A 16,239-nucleotide genomic window follows, 5' to 3' on the forward strand; every position below is an offset into this window, starting at 1 on the left:
TTTTAACCATGGCGTTGAGGACCTGCTATGTATGATGTCTTAACATCAAGTCCCATTGAACATACGAACATGATTGAGAATGGCAAGCAAGGATGGTTGGTGCAATATTGCACATATAGTGCAGAGGCTACGTGATATTAGGAGAGTGTAACAAAAAGAGAAGGAAATCCACAGTAGCTTCATGGAGTGAATAGCATTTGAGAAGGGTCTAGAAGGAAGCTAACATTCCAACAGACAGACAGCAGAGACATCCCAGATGGGATGGAGAGCTAAGCTAAGGCAGGGGCTTGCTGGGGGGGCTTGAAGAGATTCCTTGGAGAGACCGCTGTGCCGGGGTTTTGGGATGGAGAGACCAGAGTTTATATTCTGGTTCTGCAACTTATTGGCCAATTGCACACGAGTTCCCCTGATCTGGAAAAGGGAGAGAATACCTGCCTCAAGAGCATTTGTGAGAATTAATTGGAAAAGTTCCTGGCACGTAAGTGCTCAATAAATGTTACCTCTCTCCATCCTCTAAGAATTATGGGTCTTTCAGTTTTTCTGGAACAAGGAGTAGAAGAGAAATTTGATTTACAACGATCTTTACAAACCATGAAATTATGTTATTCTTGAGCAAGGGGTAATTTGATTAAGTGGAAAAAAAAGAGTTTATAAAATTGTACATTAATTGATTAATATGATCTGACCCATAGTTATGTGACTTATTAAGAAGTTATTTAGAACATTCTGCATGCTTGGCATCACAAATACATTGCCTGAATTATTAGTGGTCTCCAAATTAGTAATGGGGTTTTCCTGCACATTTTTGATATCGAAATATGTTTTTCTTTGTTCTTTTGTAGTAAGCTGTTTCCATTCCTAATTATGTGCTGCTCAGGCTAACGTTAGTGCCAGTTCATGATCTTTGAGTAACTTCTGTGCTGAATAGTGCCTGGATGTGGCCTAGGGGCATGTTGGCAATAGGGGAAGACTAGCAAGGCCTAAAAAATTTATTCTAGTTATTACACAGATTTATCTGCCCCTCCCCAAAAATGTTATCATCCTGCACTTCTCCTTTTCAATTCCTCCCACTCCACTCACACTCCCACCCTTTGCTGCTCCTTCACTCCAACTATCCTTGTTGTGAGAAGAGAATGTTCTTTCTAAAAGTTGACGTTGTCACTGACACTTAAGTCCTGATCTATCATGTTTTCAAAGTGACATAGAAGTCGGTCTGTGCTTTGCAGATCCAATAGAATTATCCTTTATTTAAACAGCTGTCCCATATGGGCAATGCATATTCTGAGATGTAGTGCTGTTTAGCATTTGAATCATTCTTTCTTCTTGAATTGGATATAAGCATCAGCAAAAAGTGCCTTGCTATGGCAGTCTCTGCATATTTCACAGTGTTTGTCTATAGGAATAGTATTTTTGGTAGCTGGAAAATGTTACACAAGTAATGTTGCCTACCAATTAGTTGTATTAAAATATACATTATGCACAGCTCTGTACTTGGGTTTAAAAGTTTCCTTGACAACATCATTTAACTTCTTACTGTTCTTTTCATGTTGCTAGTATAAATATCTAATATGTTTTTGCTTACAACCTCAATTAGGCTTCAGTATAATCTTTATTAATACAAATCTGTTATTATAAAGAGACTGCTGAGCTATGGTAATTTGCACAGCAGGAACAATAAAAGATCTTCTTTCTGTCTGGTTGTATCCCAGAATGCTTAGCATTTTTTTTCCCTTTACAAAGCATACCAAAACCTCCCATGATAGCTTTTACAATTAGAGTGAAATCTTTAAAGCTCTTAAAATCAAAAGCCTTATTTTTCTCCAAAAATGAACGGGATGGAAAGACCTAAAATTGCAAATAGCTTCAAAAAGACAATGTATAGTTTCAGATCTCCATTTTTAATATCTTTAACTCTTTTCTTCATGTAGCCAGAACGCCCCATTTCCTGCGGATTCAGAATGTGGAAGTGAATGCTGGCCAGTTCGCCACCTTTCAGTGCAGTGCCATCGGCAGGACCGTGGTTGGGGACAGACTTTGGCTTCAGGTACAGTCACACATTGTCGTCAGCTCCAGAAGATCTGTCCAGCAGAAGGGACAGACCCACCTCCCGGAGAGCAGCTGACAGCGGACTCCGCCACCGGTTGCTATCGCGGGCTGATGCTTTTGTAGGAAGATTTTCCCACTTCCTTTCCCCCTTTATTAATATGTGGCCAGATTACTATTTTTCTCCACAGAACTATTTTGAATTTCTGTTTTTATTTTCCTTCGTTTCTGCTTAGCCATCTTGTTTTGAAGGTCTGATTGTCATCTTACGTTTGGAGCAGTAAATTAAAGTACCAAATGCAGCACCGGTTTTACTTTGCCAGAGTCACTATGACAAAGACTGCATAGTGGGTCAGCTTAAACACCGGGAACTTACCAGCTCATGGTTTTGGAGGCTAGATGTTCAAATCAACAGGTCGTGCTTTCTCCTGGAATCGGTAGTGTTCTGGTGCTGGCTTGACAGAGTCCTTGGGACTACTTGCTTGTGGCTCTGCTTTTGTCACACGGTGATCTTGGTCTCTTCCCATGACTTTCTCTCACTCTGAGTCTGATTTTCCTCTGCTTACAGGCCTCCAATATTTGGATGAAGTCCCACCCTGATTCAATTTGGCTTCATCTAAATAGGATCTTTGAAGATCCTATTCACAAATGAGTCCCCATTTTAATAGTAGCTAATCTTCAAATAACGTTTACAAATGGGTTCATGCCCACAGCAATGCAGATGAACAAGTCTTTCTGGGGGACATAACTCAATCCCTACAGTACCTTGCAGGGGACTAATCCTCTTTCTGAGAGAAATCCAAAGAATGAGACAAAAATAAGTTTACATGCTTTTTTCTAATTTCACTTTCCACAGAAACAGCCCTAGACTTAGAAATTAATAATGCATCTTTTATTGTGAGCATTTAAGTATACATTTTTATGATAATCATTCACAATAATGATACCAACTTTCGAATTCCACCAGTGCTTTTGGCTTGGAAAATAGTTCCATGGATATATCCAAGATCTTAGGAATTTGGTGTCAGAATGAATGGGATGAATTTACTTATCCTTTTTCCAAGAATGCAGGCTGCTTTAGACTATAGGTTTCATATCCCCATAGTGTTCTCCAATTTCACTCGTTTCTTCCTTTTAGTCGTTAATCTTCAGGCTGTTCATTCTTCATCTCGACTAGTGCTTATTTACTTTTTCACTTTTCTTACACATTCTATAGTGGGGTTGTTGTGCCCCTCTATCTATCTGTCTGTCTGTCTATCTATCTATCTATCTATCTATCTATCTATCATTTTCTATTGAGCTGAGACTAACCTTCATGTTTTAATCCTTCTTTGTACACTATTACATTCTTTGTTGGCTTCTACTTCTTCAAGAGTCTTTCCTTTTCTGTCTTTTATTTACCACCCCCATCCACCTTCTACTGTACCTCTCCCTTCTAGAGTATAATCTTGAGTATGATGTGTTACATTTGTATGGCACTCAACTTTTAAATCATTTATCCTGTGTAACCATCACAACATAAATAAATATAGACATATGATCATTTGTATTCCTACATTTCTTGGGAAGTTGGAGACAGTCAAAAGGACCATCCCAAGATAAGCTGATCATCTATTGTAACTGGGATACCTCCTGGAGAGGAGACTTCTTAAGTTCCTCTGCACACGAAGTTCTGTCCTTGTGCCTTGATGTTACTCTCTGTGTCCATGTCCTGCCATCCCTGTTGGAGACTCCCCTGCCCAGGAAGGAAGGATGTGTGAAGGGACTGACGCTGAATGTTCCAAATTCATTGTTACCCTTCCTTTTCTCTTAAAGTTTGTAATCTCCAGTTTTAGAGTTTTTCTGCCTTGCTCTTCAGTATTCAATATACTTTTATTTTTTCTTTTGATCCCACTTCCAAATTATTTCGAATTCATGATGTTAGGAATTCTAATTTATTTCCTCAGTGAGTAGTAGTCGCATATTGTCTTAGTTTGCTAATGCTGCAGAATGCAAAACACCAGAGATGGATAGGCTTTTATAAATCGGGGGTTTATTTCACTACACAGTTACAGCCTTAAGGCCACAAAGCGTCCAAGGTAACACATCAGCAATCGGGTACCTTCACTGAAGGATGGCCAATGGCATCCGGAAAACCTCTGCTAGCTAGGAAGGCAGCTGGCGTCTGCTCCAAAGCTCTGGCCTCAAAATGGCTTTCTCCCAGGATGTTCCTCTCTAGCAAGCTTGCTCCTCTTCAAAACATCACTCCCAGCTGCACTCCGTTCCCTCTCTCTGAGTCAGCTCATTTATATGGCTCCACTGATCAAGGCCCACTCTGAATGGGCGGGGCCAGGCCTCCATGGGAATATCCCATCAAAATCATCACCCACAGCTGGGTGGGGCACACTCCAACCAAATCTAACCAGCACCAAAAACGTCTGCCCCACACAAGACCACAAAGATAATGGCATTTGGGGGACACAATACATTCAAACCGGCACACATATTAAAACTCAATCAAGGATCAGTTATCTATGAGAATAATGACCAGACAGTTATTTTTAATTGAAATTTTCACAAAACAACTACCTTTTAAAAACTGAATTATTCTTGTCATCCTTAATTTAGCTCTAGAAACTTTAATTTTCCAAGGAAAATATTTTTGCTCTTGATATTTGTGTTACTGTTACTTGAGAGTACACAGTATAAAGTCTAAGCCATAGCTCCTGAGTTATCTAAGATATTCCCCAAAATTTGCAGGCAACTTGAGACCACAATTTGCTCTTTCTGTTTTTGCAAATATCCTGGGCTTGGGATCCTCTCACTTAAACTTGAGCCTTTCCTCAGGGGTTGGGGATGTCTATTTCCTATTAAAGGGGCAGACTTAGTTTTAAAGAGAATTTTTCATGTTGTGATGAAAAACTGCCTCCTGTTTTGGAAAATGGATCTAAAAGCAGAGCTCTGAACCCTGACTCCACTATAACATGCCTGGGGAGTTTTAACAAAATGTCTGGTCCTATCCCACAGATTATGATTTAATTGGTCTGGGGAGCATCACAGTGTTTAGCATTCTATGAAGGTGTCCTAGGTGATTCCAATGTGCGCTGAGGGTTGAAAATGACTACTCTGTAGCAAAAGGCAACACATTCAGTTTAAAAAAGAGAAAGGAAGACATATAAAGTATAACTCACCACTTGCAGGCCACAGTGTCTCTCTGACTCTCACGTTAAATTTTCCATGGACCAGGTCTCTTTTATTTTTTAATTCTATTACATTTGAATTCTAGTGTTGGTAAATGTTTTCACAATCAATCAGTCAATGCCTTTCTTATTATATCATGCAATCACAAATGTTATTTGGTTTGTGAATCTTTGTGATGTTAGAATAATTTTACTGTTAAATATTTTATTTACCCTGATTGGGCAAGAATTTTGTGGGGAAAGGTTCATTTTATTATTAGATTATGAAATAAGTCCAGTGTCCCTTCACTGGCAGAGATGATTTCCATTAATCTGTATGTATTTGGAGTGGTTTTCTAGTAGAAATAAGGATTATCAATAAGTGATGGTTTCACCAAGTCTTTCTACCCTCTTGCCGTAGCTTTGGGTCCTTTGACTATGGCTGTTTAGGAGTTTGGGGGAAGCTAAACCAGTAACAGTGAAACTAACTTGAATCTAACTTGCATGAAAATTGACTGGTTTCTCTCATCCTCATCTAGAGATATGAATGTGGAAATTTCTTCCTTGATACAATCATGTTATAACAGTTTCAAAAATGATTTTTTCCACATCGACTGACTCACTTGGATCCTCAAAATAATTCTGAGATCCAGGCAGAGAAGGAGAATGAGAAAAATATTTTTAGGATTTTATGTAATCTGAATCTCCCCAAAAGTAGGTCAAAGTTAGAACTAATAATGCGTTTTTTAATTAGGAGCATCAACGTTTTTGAATATAATAATTTACAGTCCTTTGGGTCCCTTGTTTTACAGTCACTTGAGATCCATGATAGACATCTGCACACACCATAGTTTCATGGTATTAGCCTCTTTTATATATAGATGGAGGGTCTGAGGTTCAGAATTGTCCAAGGTTGAAAAGGGAAATGGCATAGCTGGAAATAATAACAGAACATTGCCGAACAACTAGTTTCTTTACCTTACCTCACCACCAATTCTTCCACTACAATATGCTGTCGTCTTCTGTCCAAATATACAGGAAGAGTCAATGTGAACTTGGCAATTACTGGAAGACTTTGGATTTGATAAAAATTAAATGAATAACATCAAAGGGCCATCCTAACCATAGATATAAATGTCTATATCCACTACATGTACATACTGATGCACATCTGTGAAAAATGGCCAAGAGTTTGAGTGCTTAAAATAGAGATCAAATAGGATGACTTTGGATCTGACAAAAATTAAATGAATAACATCAAAGGGCCATCCTAACCATAGATATAAATGTCTGTATCCACTACATGTACATACTGATGCACGTCTGTGAAAAAATGGCCAAGAGTTTGAGTGCTTAAAATAGAGATCAAATATGATCACTGTCAGAATCTCTCAATAACAATGTAATACAAAGTCTGATAATGATACTAAAGGTAAAATGTTTATGATGAACAGAATGTATCCTGTCTACCTACATTTTCCTTATCACTTCTGTGGGCCCCACAGGTTATTACCAACATGGAAACAGTTTTTGTAGAATACAGGACAACAAAATAAAACACAGTTCATGAGCATCCATTATTACAACAGCAAAGTATTTAAAACACCTTTGGATAATCTGCAGTAGTAAAACAGCATCTGTAGAACTGGTTTCATGTAGCACGAAACTGTTGTGCAATGAATTTCTTGAAGATACCTGCTACATGCTATCAGATATGGCAATCTATACGTATAAACATAAACTGTAACCATGTAAATTACTCAATTAAGTGTATTTGTTAAAAACATTCAAGCACCATGTTTGGTTTGACCGTATTTCTTGTTATAGTCACGTGTTCAGCCTGAATGTATAAGATAGTGAGAAAAAAGTAATTCTAGGTTTTCTTCTTTATATACTTTCATATTGTTTGCTGATGGGCAGTTACTATGTTACATGTTTTTTATTCAGTCATTTACCCTTTACGCTGTGTATGATTAGATTAAAACCACCATTGTTCTCTCTTCAAATTTTATTTTCCTATATTTGCTTGTTTCTCTTGGGAACTAATATTTGTACTACCTATTTCAGCTTTGCAGTGTCTAAAGTTGATAACCAAAGCTAGTGCTTATGTTTGTACATCTGAAGATGGGTCGTGCATGTGGTTTTCCAAGGAATGTGGCCCACTGGCCAACCTGCTCTCTCTCCTTCACAGGTATCTGTTCCAGTCTGGGCCTTTTTGAAACTTCTGCTCTTTAATTCACTACTTTTTTTCTGGTTGCCAAGGCTTTTTGTTTTGTTTTTTTAATTAATTTATTTTTATTATAGAAATATATATATATAAATATAAATGCTGTAAAATCGACCATTTTAACCATTTTAAGCACACAGTTCAGTGATTATTAATTATAGTCACAGTGTTTTGCTACCATCACCACCATCCATTATCAAAACTTTTTTAAATGCATTTTTATTGTGAACATATATCCATAACAGTGATAACTTTCAAAGTACTATTTAACAAGCACTTAGAGAACAAATTTCAAAGAATGTTATGGGTCACAATTCCACAACTTCAGCTGTTCCCATTATTGTAAAATATAGCATGCATACAGAAAGGTGTTAACCTTTGATGTATAGCTCAACATGTGGTTATATAGGTAATTTCAAAAATTGTTATCGGTTACACTTCCACAGTTTCAGTTTATCAAAACTTTTTAATCATCCTAAACAGAAACTCTGCACCCAATAAGCAAAATTCCTCTCTGTCTCCCCTGGCCCCTAGTAACCTCTGATTTACTTTCTGTCTCTGTGAAGTTGCTTAGTCCACTACTTCCTCTAAGTGGAATCATCCAATATTTGTCTTTTTGTGTCTGGCTTATTTCACTCAACGTTATGTCCTCAAGGTTCATCCATGTTGTCTCATTAGCGTGGAATAATGTACCATTGTATTTTGTTTATCCATTCCTTTGTTGATGGACACTGGGTTGCTTCCACCTCTTGGCTATTGTGCTGCTATGAACACCAGTGTACGAGTATCTGTTTGAGTCCCTGCTTTCAATTCTTTGGCGTATATACCTAGTAGTGGAATTGCCCAGGTTTTAACTCATTTCTGATACATTGCTGAGACTCCTCCCTATTCCTTGCTTTTGTTACTCAGCCACAACATCAAACTCAGAGATAGGTTGGAAATAAAAATAGTTTAGCCTTCAGGACACATGGCAGACCACAAAGAGACAGTGGAGAGAGGACTTTCCAACAACAAATGAATGTAAACTGATCACTATTTATTGGTGCATGTTGGGTGAACAGCAGCTAGCAAAAAAAACCAAAATCCTGGAAAATATTAATTTTCTCTTGACAGAACTTAGAGGTCTCCATCATTTTTAAATGGCTTATTTTTAGACTCATAAACTCATGTAACAACTGTATTTGGAACAACCCTCAAATCTTAATAGTCCTTTGTTTTACTAGTGAGAAAGCTGAAGCCCAGAAAATTTAGTAAACTTTAACATAGCTGTCTATCCAATTTTTATGGCATTTATTGAAGATACTTCCATTTTGCTACTGAAAGTCAATTTAAAGTATGTTCATTTATTTCCTAGTTAATTAATTTGGTCATTTGGACTTTTTTCTTCATGGAGATAGTGAGTGATCTTACCTTTCAAATAATGCTAGCCTTTAGCCCAATATTCTCAGATTTCTGTGAAAATATCTGGGTTAACTTAAGAATCCATCATAGCACAGTATAAATGAGTTTTACTCTTTGAACAAACATGTTGTTTTAGGAATAAGGCAGTAGAATTAGCATCTTAAAAGAATTTCATAATGTGGATCAGGTCATAGAAACAGGAAAGGAAATTTTAGTAAGGTGCTACTGTGAAGCACCCAATTAAAAACTCGAATGCAGGGTGGGATGGGGGGATGATTTGGGTGTTCTTTTTTCACTTTTATTTTTTATTTTTGTTCTGGTTCTTTCTGATGTAAGGAAAATGTTCAGAGATAGATTGTGGTGATGAACGCATAACTATGTTATCATACTGTGGACAGTGGATTGTATATCATGGATGATTGTATGGTGTGTGAATGTATTTCAATAAAACTGAATTTAATAAAAAAAAAAAAAAAAAAAAAAGCTCAAATGCAATTGGGCACCTGGAAAGGTTCCTGCCACAGAACAAATGCTCAGGAAATACCTGGTAAAGGCAATTAGCTTATTGACCACCTGAAATAGCCACATGTCTTCTCCAAGGGAATTGCCAAAGTCCACACATGGACCAAGCAAGCGAGTACAAGGGAAGCTGTTTCTGCCTTTTTCTGGGAGGCGTTAGGGCCACAGTCCATCTCCCAGGGGAAGCTCTTTGATGAAACGAGGGATGTTAAGAATCTGGTGCTGTCTTTTCTGCCATTTCAGAATATACAGCAAATACCATGCAGTGTTGCAAAAACTGATTAACATGAACAGGCAGGTGTTAGGGTAATTTTATTCGGAAGCAAATGTGGTCGATATGTCATCTTTCCTAAGCCTTCGTTTCATGTACCTTTTTTTGTAGACTTTTTATTCTCCATTGTAAAACTTTTCCTCTGATTCTTTTTTGTTTCCTTGCATAGAACCTCAGTTAATTTAAAGGCCATGGCAATTTACTTCTTATAAAGAGAGTACATTTTGAATTCTTAACCATAATAACAGAGTTATGTCATTGTAACATATGAAGGAACCTACCCCATCCACTTTTTAAAGAGGAATATAATTCAATATGCGCTCTTAATTTGGGAGTTTGATTTTCTAAAAAAATTTCACCTATGGTTAATTTTTTTCTCATAGCTGTTGGCCTAGAGATATTTTTTTTTCTTCTGAGAATTTGATATGTAAATCCACTTAGCTGAGTGTGAGCTACCCAAGTGTGAAAAAAAGTATTTTGCACCAGCTAATAAATTTCTTACATTCCTTTCCTGAGCTCAGATAATTTCAGAACACTTTTTGACAGGAAAAAAAATCTTGAGATTTTTGTAACTTAAAATGATTCTCATAAGGTGAACTACTCAGACCTATAGAAGTCGGCTCCTGAATGAATAAATAATGGGTAGTATTTACACTACTGTGTTTGAAATCTTTTAAAAAAATGTGCTTGGAATAAAAAAAGTAATGACAGTTCTGTTTGCCAACCATTACCATGTGCTCGGGTACTTTGCTAGGTTATTTTCAGGCATTTTTTCTTTTCTTGATCCCTGCAAAGACTCTTATCATATACCCATTTATAGATGAGGAAATTTAGTCTCAGAAGGTGTAAGTGATTCTCCCAATGCCAAATTGCTAGTAACAATTTGAACCCAGGCCATGTAACTCCAGAATTTATGCCCTTAACGGTTATACCATGATGTTTCTTGCATAGTACAGAGAAAGATCTAGGACATTTCCTCATGGATTCAGAAACACCATATAGTAATTTAAATGACAGCCTTTATCAGATTTTAAAATTAAAATTGTATTCATGTGTGTGGAATGTTGCCTTGACTTTTATGTTCAGAAATGCATATATTTATTTAGTCAACCTTTCTTGGTGGCTTTTAGTTTCATTTATAGATTATGAGGCAAAATCACAACTATATGTCAGAACAATTTTGTTATTATATATAAAAGCCACAAAATGATTTGAAAAGAAGTGAAATTATGGTTCCCTTGGCAAGCTTAACTCGGGTATTTTATACCATATATATTAAGGCATAAATTTCCCATCACTTACTATCATGGAAAATACCAGGAATGCACAAAGAGGGCTGTCTTCAGTTGCTATAGGAACCAGTTGCTCCTTAAAATTTTGAGTGGTTAAAATCCCATCTATTATTGTTTTAGTCAGTTAAATATCCATATATCTGATGTAATGCTGAACATTCAGACTTGAACCACTGAAAGCTTTTGAGGCATATACTATGCATTTTAACCTAAAATGTTTTCTGATTACTGTAATTTAAAGATAAAGATTTATTTTATATTGATGAAATGGTATTACATGTCTAAGGAGATTCTGGGAGAAATTAATTAATAAATTTTGCTTTGTGATATTATCTAACTCAGTCAAAAAAGATGTATGCAGCAGATGCTTCATCTAGGATGCAGGGAGGAAAGCTAAAGCAGCAAGTGAGTTTTCTCGTCCACAGTAAGCTTACATTCTCTGGTCCAAGATTTGAAATTGTGCTTTGAATATTTGGGGTCGGTGTGGTTCGCTCTTGGGGGATGAAGACAGAGGCATCAGCTACTAATCTATAGGGCCGCTTGCTTTGGACCTAAGAACCGTAAATCCTGTGAAAGCCTGTGTTCTGTGTCTTTTCTCTGATTGTTCAAAAGGCTCATTTCTCTTCATTTCTCTTGTTTCCAAGTGTCAGAAGTGGCCCTTGCTGGGGAATTCCTGTGCTTGAGGGTTGAGAATAGAAAAACTCTTTATCTATTCTGTGTCCTTTTAGCAACATTTTTGCTAAAATGTTGAGGTTATAGTTCTGGGGCTTTGGGATGTTGTGAAGGTCTCTAGTATTTTCCTCTTTTGTCTCTTCTTCCTTGAAGGGGAGGAGAGAATTGAAAAAAGCTTTAGCTGGAAAGCTTATGTATCTACATCAAGCGGCTCTCAAAATCCTAGACGGTTTTCATTCTTTTAATCTGGAATTACGTTCTGGAAAATGAGAGAGGAGACTTTACTTAGCCCCTACCCAGAGATGGACAGGAAATTCGACAACTTTTGCTGGGTTTTAATTTCGGAACTTAAAGCCCACATAAGTGGAATGGAGAACAGATCACGCTGCTTCTACTGCCAGCATGACGCAGTTGGAAGGGAAGCTGTAGACATCTCTGGCTGGCACACAGAAGCACCCAGGGCAGTTCCAACAGAGAAGGAACTTTGAAATTGTGATGCAGACCTTTATTCTCTTCTGCCTCTCTCTTACTTAGTCAAGGAAAGGGAATTGTCTATTGCCCAGTGCAATAAAATTATGTTTGTCTTTATTATAAGAACTGATGTCCGCTAAGCAGAAAGGACAAGTGGCAAATTGGTGGAGTTTCTGTTTATTCTTAAGATCTGAAAGCCGATTATTACCGTCACTCAAGAAATGTATATTGCATACTCACAATGTGCTGGCTGTATGTTTGTTGGTTAGGTAACTGTAGCTGCAGAAGAGGGCTGCCCCACACGGATGGGCTTTCCTGTGCCGAATGCATGTTCTCTTCTATTTTGGTGGAATCTTTATCAAATATAGGACCTGATTCTTTTGCAGGAAGTGAACAACACCTAGATAAAATGGTTTTTGATCAATGTAGCATTGGAGTTGTTGACAGAAGGAATAAGTGGGAGATTTTCTGTAAAACAAGAAGGAAGTTTTATTGAGCAAGAGCAGCTTGCATGCAGAGCAGCACCAACTGGGGGTTCTGCTCAAATATCTGTGCAGCACCAACTGGGGGTTCTGCTCAAATATCTGTGCCATGGAAGCAGTTTTTATGGATGTTTAAGGGAAGGGGGGGTGGCAGGTGAGTGCAGGGGTTAATCAGGACAAAATGCCCTTGGACAATGGTTGGTTAATCAGCAAACCTCAGGAACAGGATGTTTGTGCAGGATCTGGGACATCTGGTGACTGTCAGCGGAATCTATTGTCGACCTTGACTTACTGGCTACAGTTTTCCTTCTTCACAAGGGCAGACTTCTCTGCCATCACCGTATAGAATCAGTGAAATGTCAGTTGAGCTCAGCTGGCTTCCTCTTCCTCTTCAGAATTCCCTGGATAAAGTGGAAGATCAGGCAAATCAAGGTGGTTAGTGTAATCATTGTTCCTTCCGTTTTCACAGAATATTATAAGGCAGAAGCAAAGCCATCTGTTTTCCTGGGAATGTACTCATGGCTAAAACAGTCCTTCAGAAATACAAACCTGAAAGCTCATTTTGAATTCTTCTTTGAGGAAAACATTCTTTTTTGCTTTTATTAAATGGAGATTGTCAATATATACAGAGATAAAGAGAATAATGTAATGAACTCAGTATAGCCATCATCCTAACAATAGTTGCCAGTGATTTCCTCTATATTCTCACCAGCTTCCCTATGATTATTTTGAAGCAGTCTGGATCATTAACTTGTAAATGTTTCAGTATATTTCTCTAAAGCAGGATCGGCAAACTTTTTCAGGAAAGGGCCGGATAGTAAATATTTTAGGCTTTGTGGGCCAGTCTCAGTTACTTTTGCAGCATGAAAGCAGCCAGGGATGACACCTAAATGAGTGAGCATGGCTGTGTTCCAGTAAAACTTTATTTATGGACACTGAAGTTTGAATTTCATGTAATTTTCATTATCTGAAAATATTACTCTTCTTTTGATTTTTCTGACGATTGAAAGATGTAAAAACCGTTCTTTGCTTGCGAGCTATAAATACAGAGGCAGCAGGCAGGATTTTTTTTTTTTTTTTTTTGGATTAAGATTTATTCACATACCATACAATCATCCAAAGTATATAATCCATTGATCACATTACCATCATGTATTTGTTCATTTATCACCATGATCTATTTTTTTTCTAACATTTTCCTTGTACCAGAAAAAGTAAGTAAGAATAAAAAGTTAAGAGTAAAAACAGAACACCCAAACTCCCCCCCCTGCCCTATTTTTCCTTTATTTTTTTGCCCCCGTTTTTCTACTCATCCATCCATTCACTGGATATGGGGGAGTGTGATCCACATGACTTTCACAAGCAGGCAGGATTTAGCCTCCAGGTCATGGTTTGCCAACTCCTGCTCTTAAATACAAAGAACTCTTAAGAACAAATTCAACATAAACATTATGTAAGCAATGGAAAAATATATAATCAGTGCCCTGACTCTATTATATCTTTACTATTCTTGGGATTGAAATAAAGTTCACACTTTACAACTGGATGTGTTTCTCAAGTCCTTTGTATCTTTAAATTCTCCGTCCATTTTTCCCTGTTTTGTGGTGGTTGTAATTGTCAAAACTGTGTTTGTCCTTAGAGTTTCCCATATTTGGGGTTTTGTTTGTTGCCTTCCTGTAGCATCATTTAATATTTCTGATTATTGTGTTTCTTGCAAACTGTGTCTCTTTTTATATGAGCCACTGATGATGAGGGCCTAGATTCATTAGTTCTTGAGGGGCTGCAGAATGATGATATTCCAATGCTGGCAGTCCTTTTGTTCTTAGCTGAAATACTTCTGTAAAGAAAGGCTCTCCCATATCAACTATTTGGTTGCCCTGGTGTATAAATCATAAGTGGGAGATGGTATAAATGCTCAATCCATTGTCTTTTTTAGCAAGTTTTCAAAATAACGAGCTGATACACCAGCATCATCTAGAAGTGGTGAATCTGTGTTATATTGTTATTACTGTTGTCGTTATCATCATCGACTTCTGGATTTATACACGTTTGATATGTTTAAACCTATTGCACTTATTATCTTTATAGCTGCTCACATTTTCTGTCCCTGGACACTGAGGTTTACTCAGCGTGGGTCTCTCTGTCCTTGGCTCTCTCTGATGGCTCCTTGCTTTTTGGTGTGACAGCATGATCATGGCTTATAATTTTCCCTTTCCTTTTTTAGACCTAGAATCAGCCATTCCCTAAGGGAAACCCAGTTCCTTTCCAGTGGGAAATGATAATTAGAAATTATAATCTGAGCATTAGAGGTACTGATTGCTACTGGCTTATTGTTTCTGGGTCTTTCCATCAGACAGAGCTAGGCCATGTATGCATGCATGCATAAGATACATTTAAAGATAAAGTGTCCTTAGTTCATACTGCTTATTCCAATTGACATTCAGGACTACAGAGTTTTTTAATGATCTCTATCTTGCATCTGTATCTTCCTTCAACTATGTTTTCAGAGAAAGCTGTTTATGTTTTAAGGCATACAGAATAGGGGAAAAAAGTGATGTTTTTGTCAGCCTTGTTTATGATTGATTAACCTAGTCTTTTCAATTATGAATGATAACACAGTCACCACCATCCTTCTCATACTAGAGTGCCATAATTACAGTTTTAAAGCCAGTCGGGTTGAGTGTTGGTTAGCTTTGCAAACCCAGCCCTTTACCCTAACAGGAAATATCAGTCAGTGGCAGGTTACTTAATTTGCTGTGGCTGTGTTAATCCAGTCATCAATTGAAATTTTGATTTTAAGAATAAAGAACTTCTAATTTCACTGGCATCTCTAATTACTGCATTTATTACCTGTATCCTATATTATTTCAATGATCGTCTAAAACATTTTTAAAAAATTGGTTAAGTAATGTCATGTTGACCGAGAAACAACAAAATAAGCTGTAATGCAAAAAAAAAAGTGTTTATTTGGTGTCTTAGAATCATGATTTGGGCAAAACAGATTCAAGTAGTGACAAAATTGTGCTCCCAGCTGGAGTGGTTAGACCAAAGTATCTAAGGGTAAAAGAGGAAGAGAAGGCAGAGGACTTAATTAGGGGATTTTTTAGAAAAAAGTTTTGCTTTCCCAGAAAGGGGAGATTTTTCTGTAAGTTGTTAAGTTTCACTTACAATGGTGGTTTTCCAAGTGGCATTAAGGGCCTTTTTGTATGCACAGCCCTCCGACTTTTAGCCTAAGTTATTCCGTTTTGTTTTATTTCCTTTTCCAGATATTATAAATATATAATGAAAGGAACAACGTCTTAATATCAGACTGAGTTTCTAAATTTCTATAATGAACTTCCGCTTGAACATGTCTATAAAACAGGCATCTGTATATTACTTTGGCTATCTACATATATATTAGCCAATTCAAGTATACTCGTCAATGTGTATTGACAGTATAACAATAAAATAATTGAGAACTTCTGGTTCTAGTATCCCAAATTGATAAATATTTGGGTTACCCAGTCTAGAAAGTCAAAATTTAGTACTATCTTAATTTTTATTTAAAATAAAACTATGGGTTCTAGAAAGCAATTTTGTTGAAGTACTTAATTACTGTTGGATTTAGATTACATAAGATGTTTTCAACAAAATTACTCCAGGCCCTGCTGACATTATCTGTGATCCCAGTGGTAAGAAGATCAATCATTATCTTACAAAT

General features: G+C 37.1%; 1 protein-coding gene across 5 annotated transcripts in view; it reads left to right on the forward strand.

Moving 5' to 3' along the window:
* The window catches only part of PTPRM (protein tyrosine phosphatase receptor type M), a 792,402-nt gene that overhangs the window by 332,382 nt on the left and 443,781 nt on the right, over positions 1–16,239 (forward strand). For all 5 annotated transcript variants that reach the window (XM_037806216.1, XM_037806217.1, XM_037806218.1 and 2 more), the window contains exon 5: positions 1,929–2,044. In XM_037806216.1, the coding sequence (XP_037662144.1) occupies positions 1,929–2,044 (116 nt within the window). The remainder of the gene's footprint in view (positions 1–1,928; positions 2,045–16,239) is intronic.

The sequence above is a fragment of the Choloepus didactylus genome, chromosome 16 (genome assembly GCF_015220235.1).
Source record: "Choloepus didactylus isolate mChoDid1 chromosome 16, mChoDid1.pri, whole genome shotgun sequence".
NCBI lineage: Eukaryota > Metazoa > Chordata > Mammalia > Pilosa > Megalonychidae > Choloepus > Choloepus didactylus.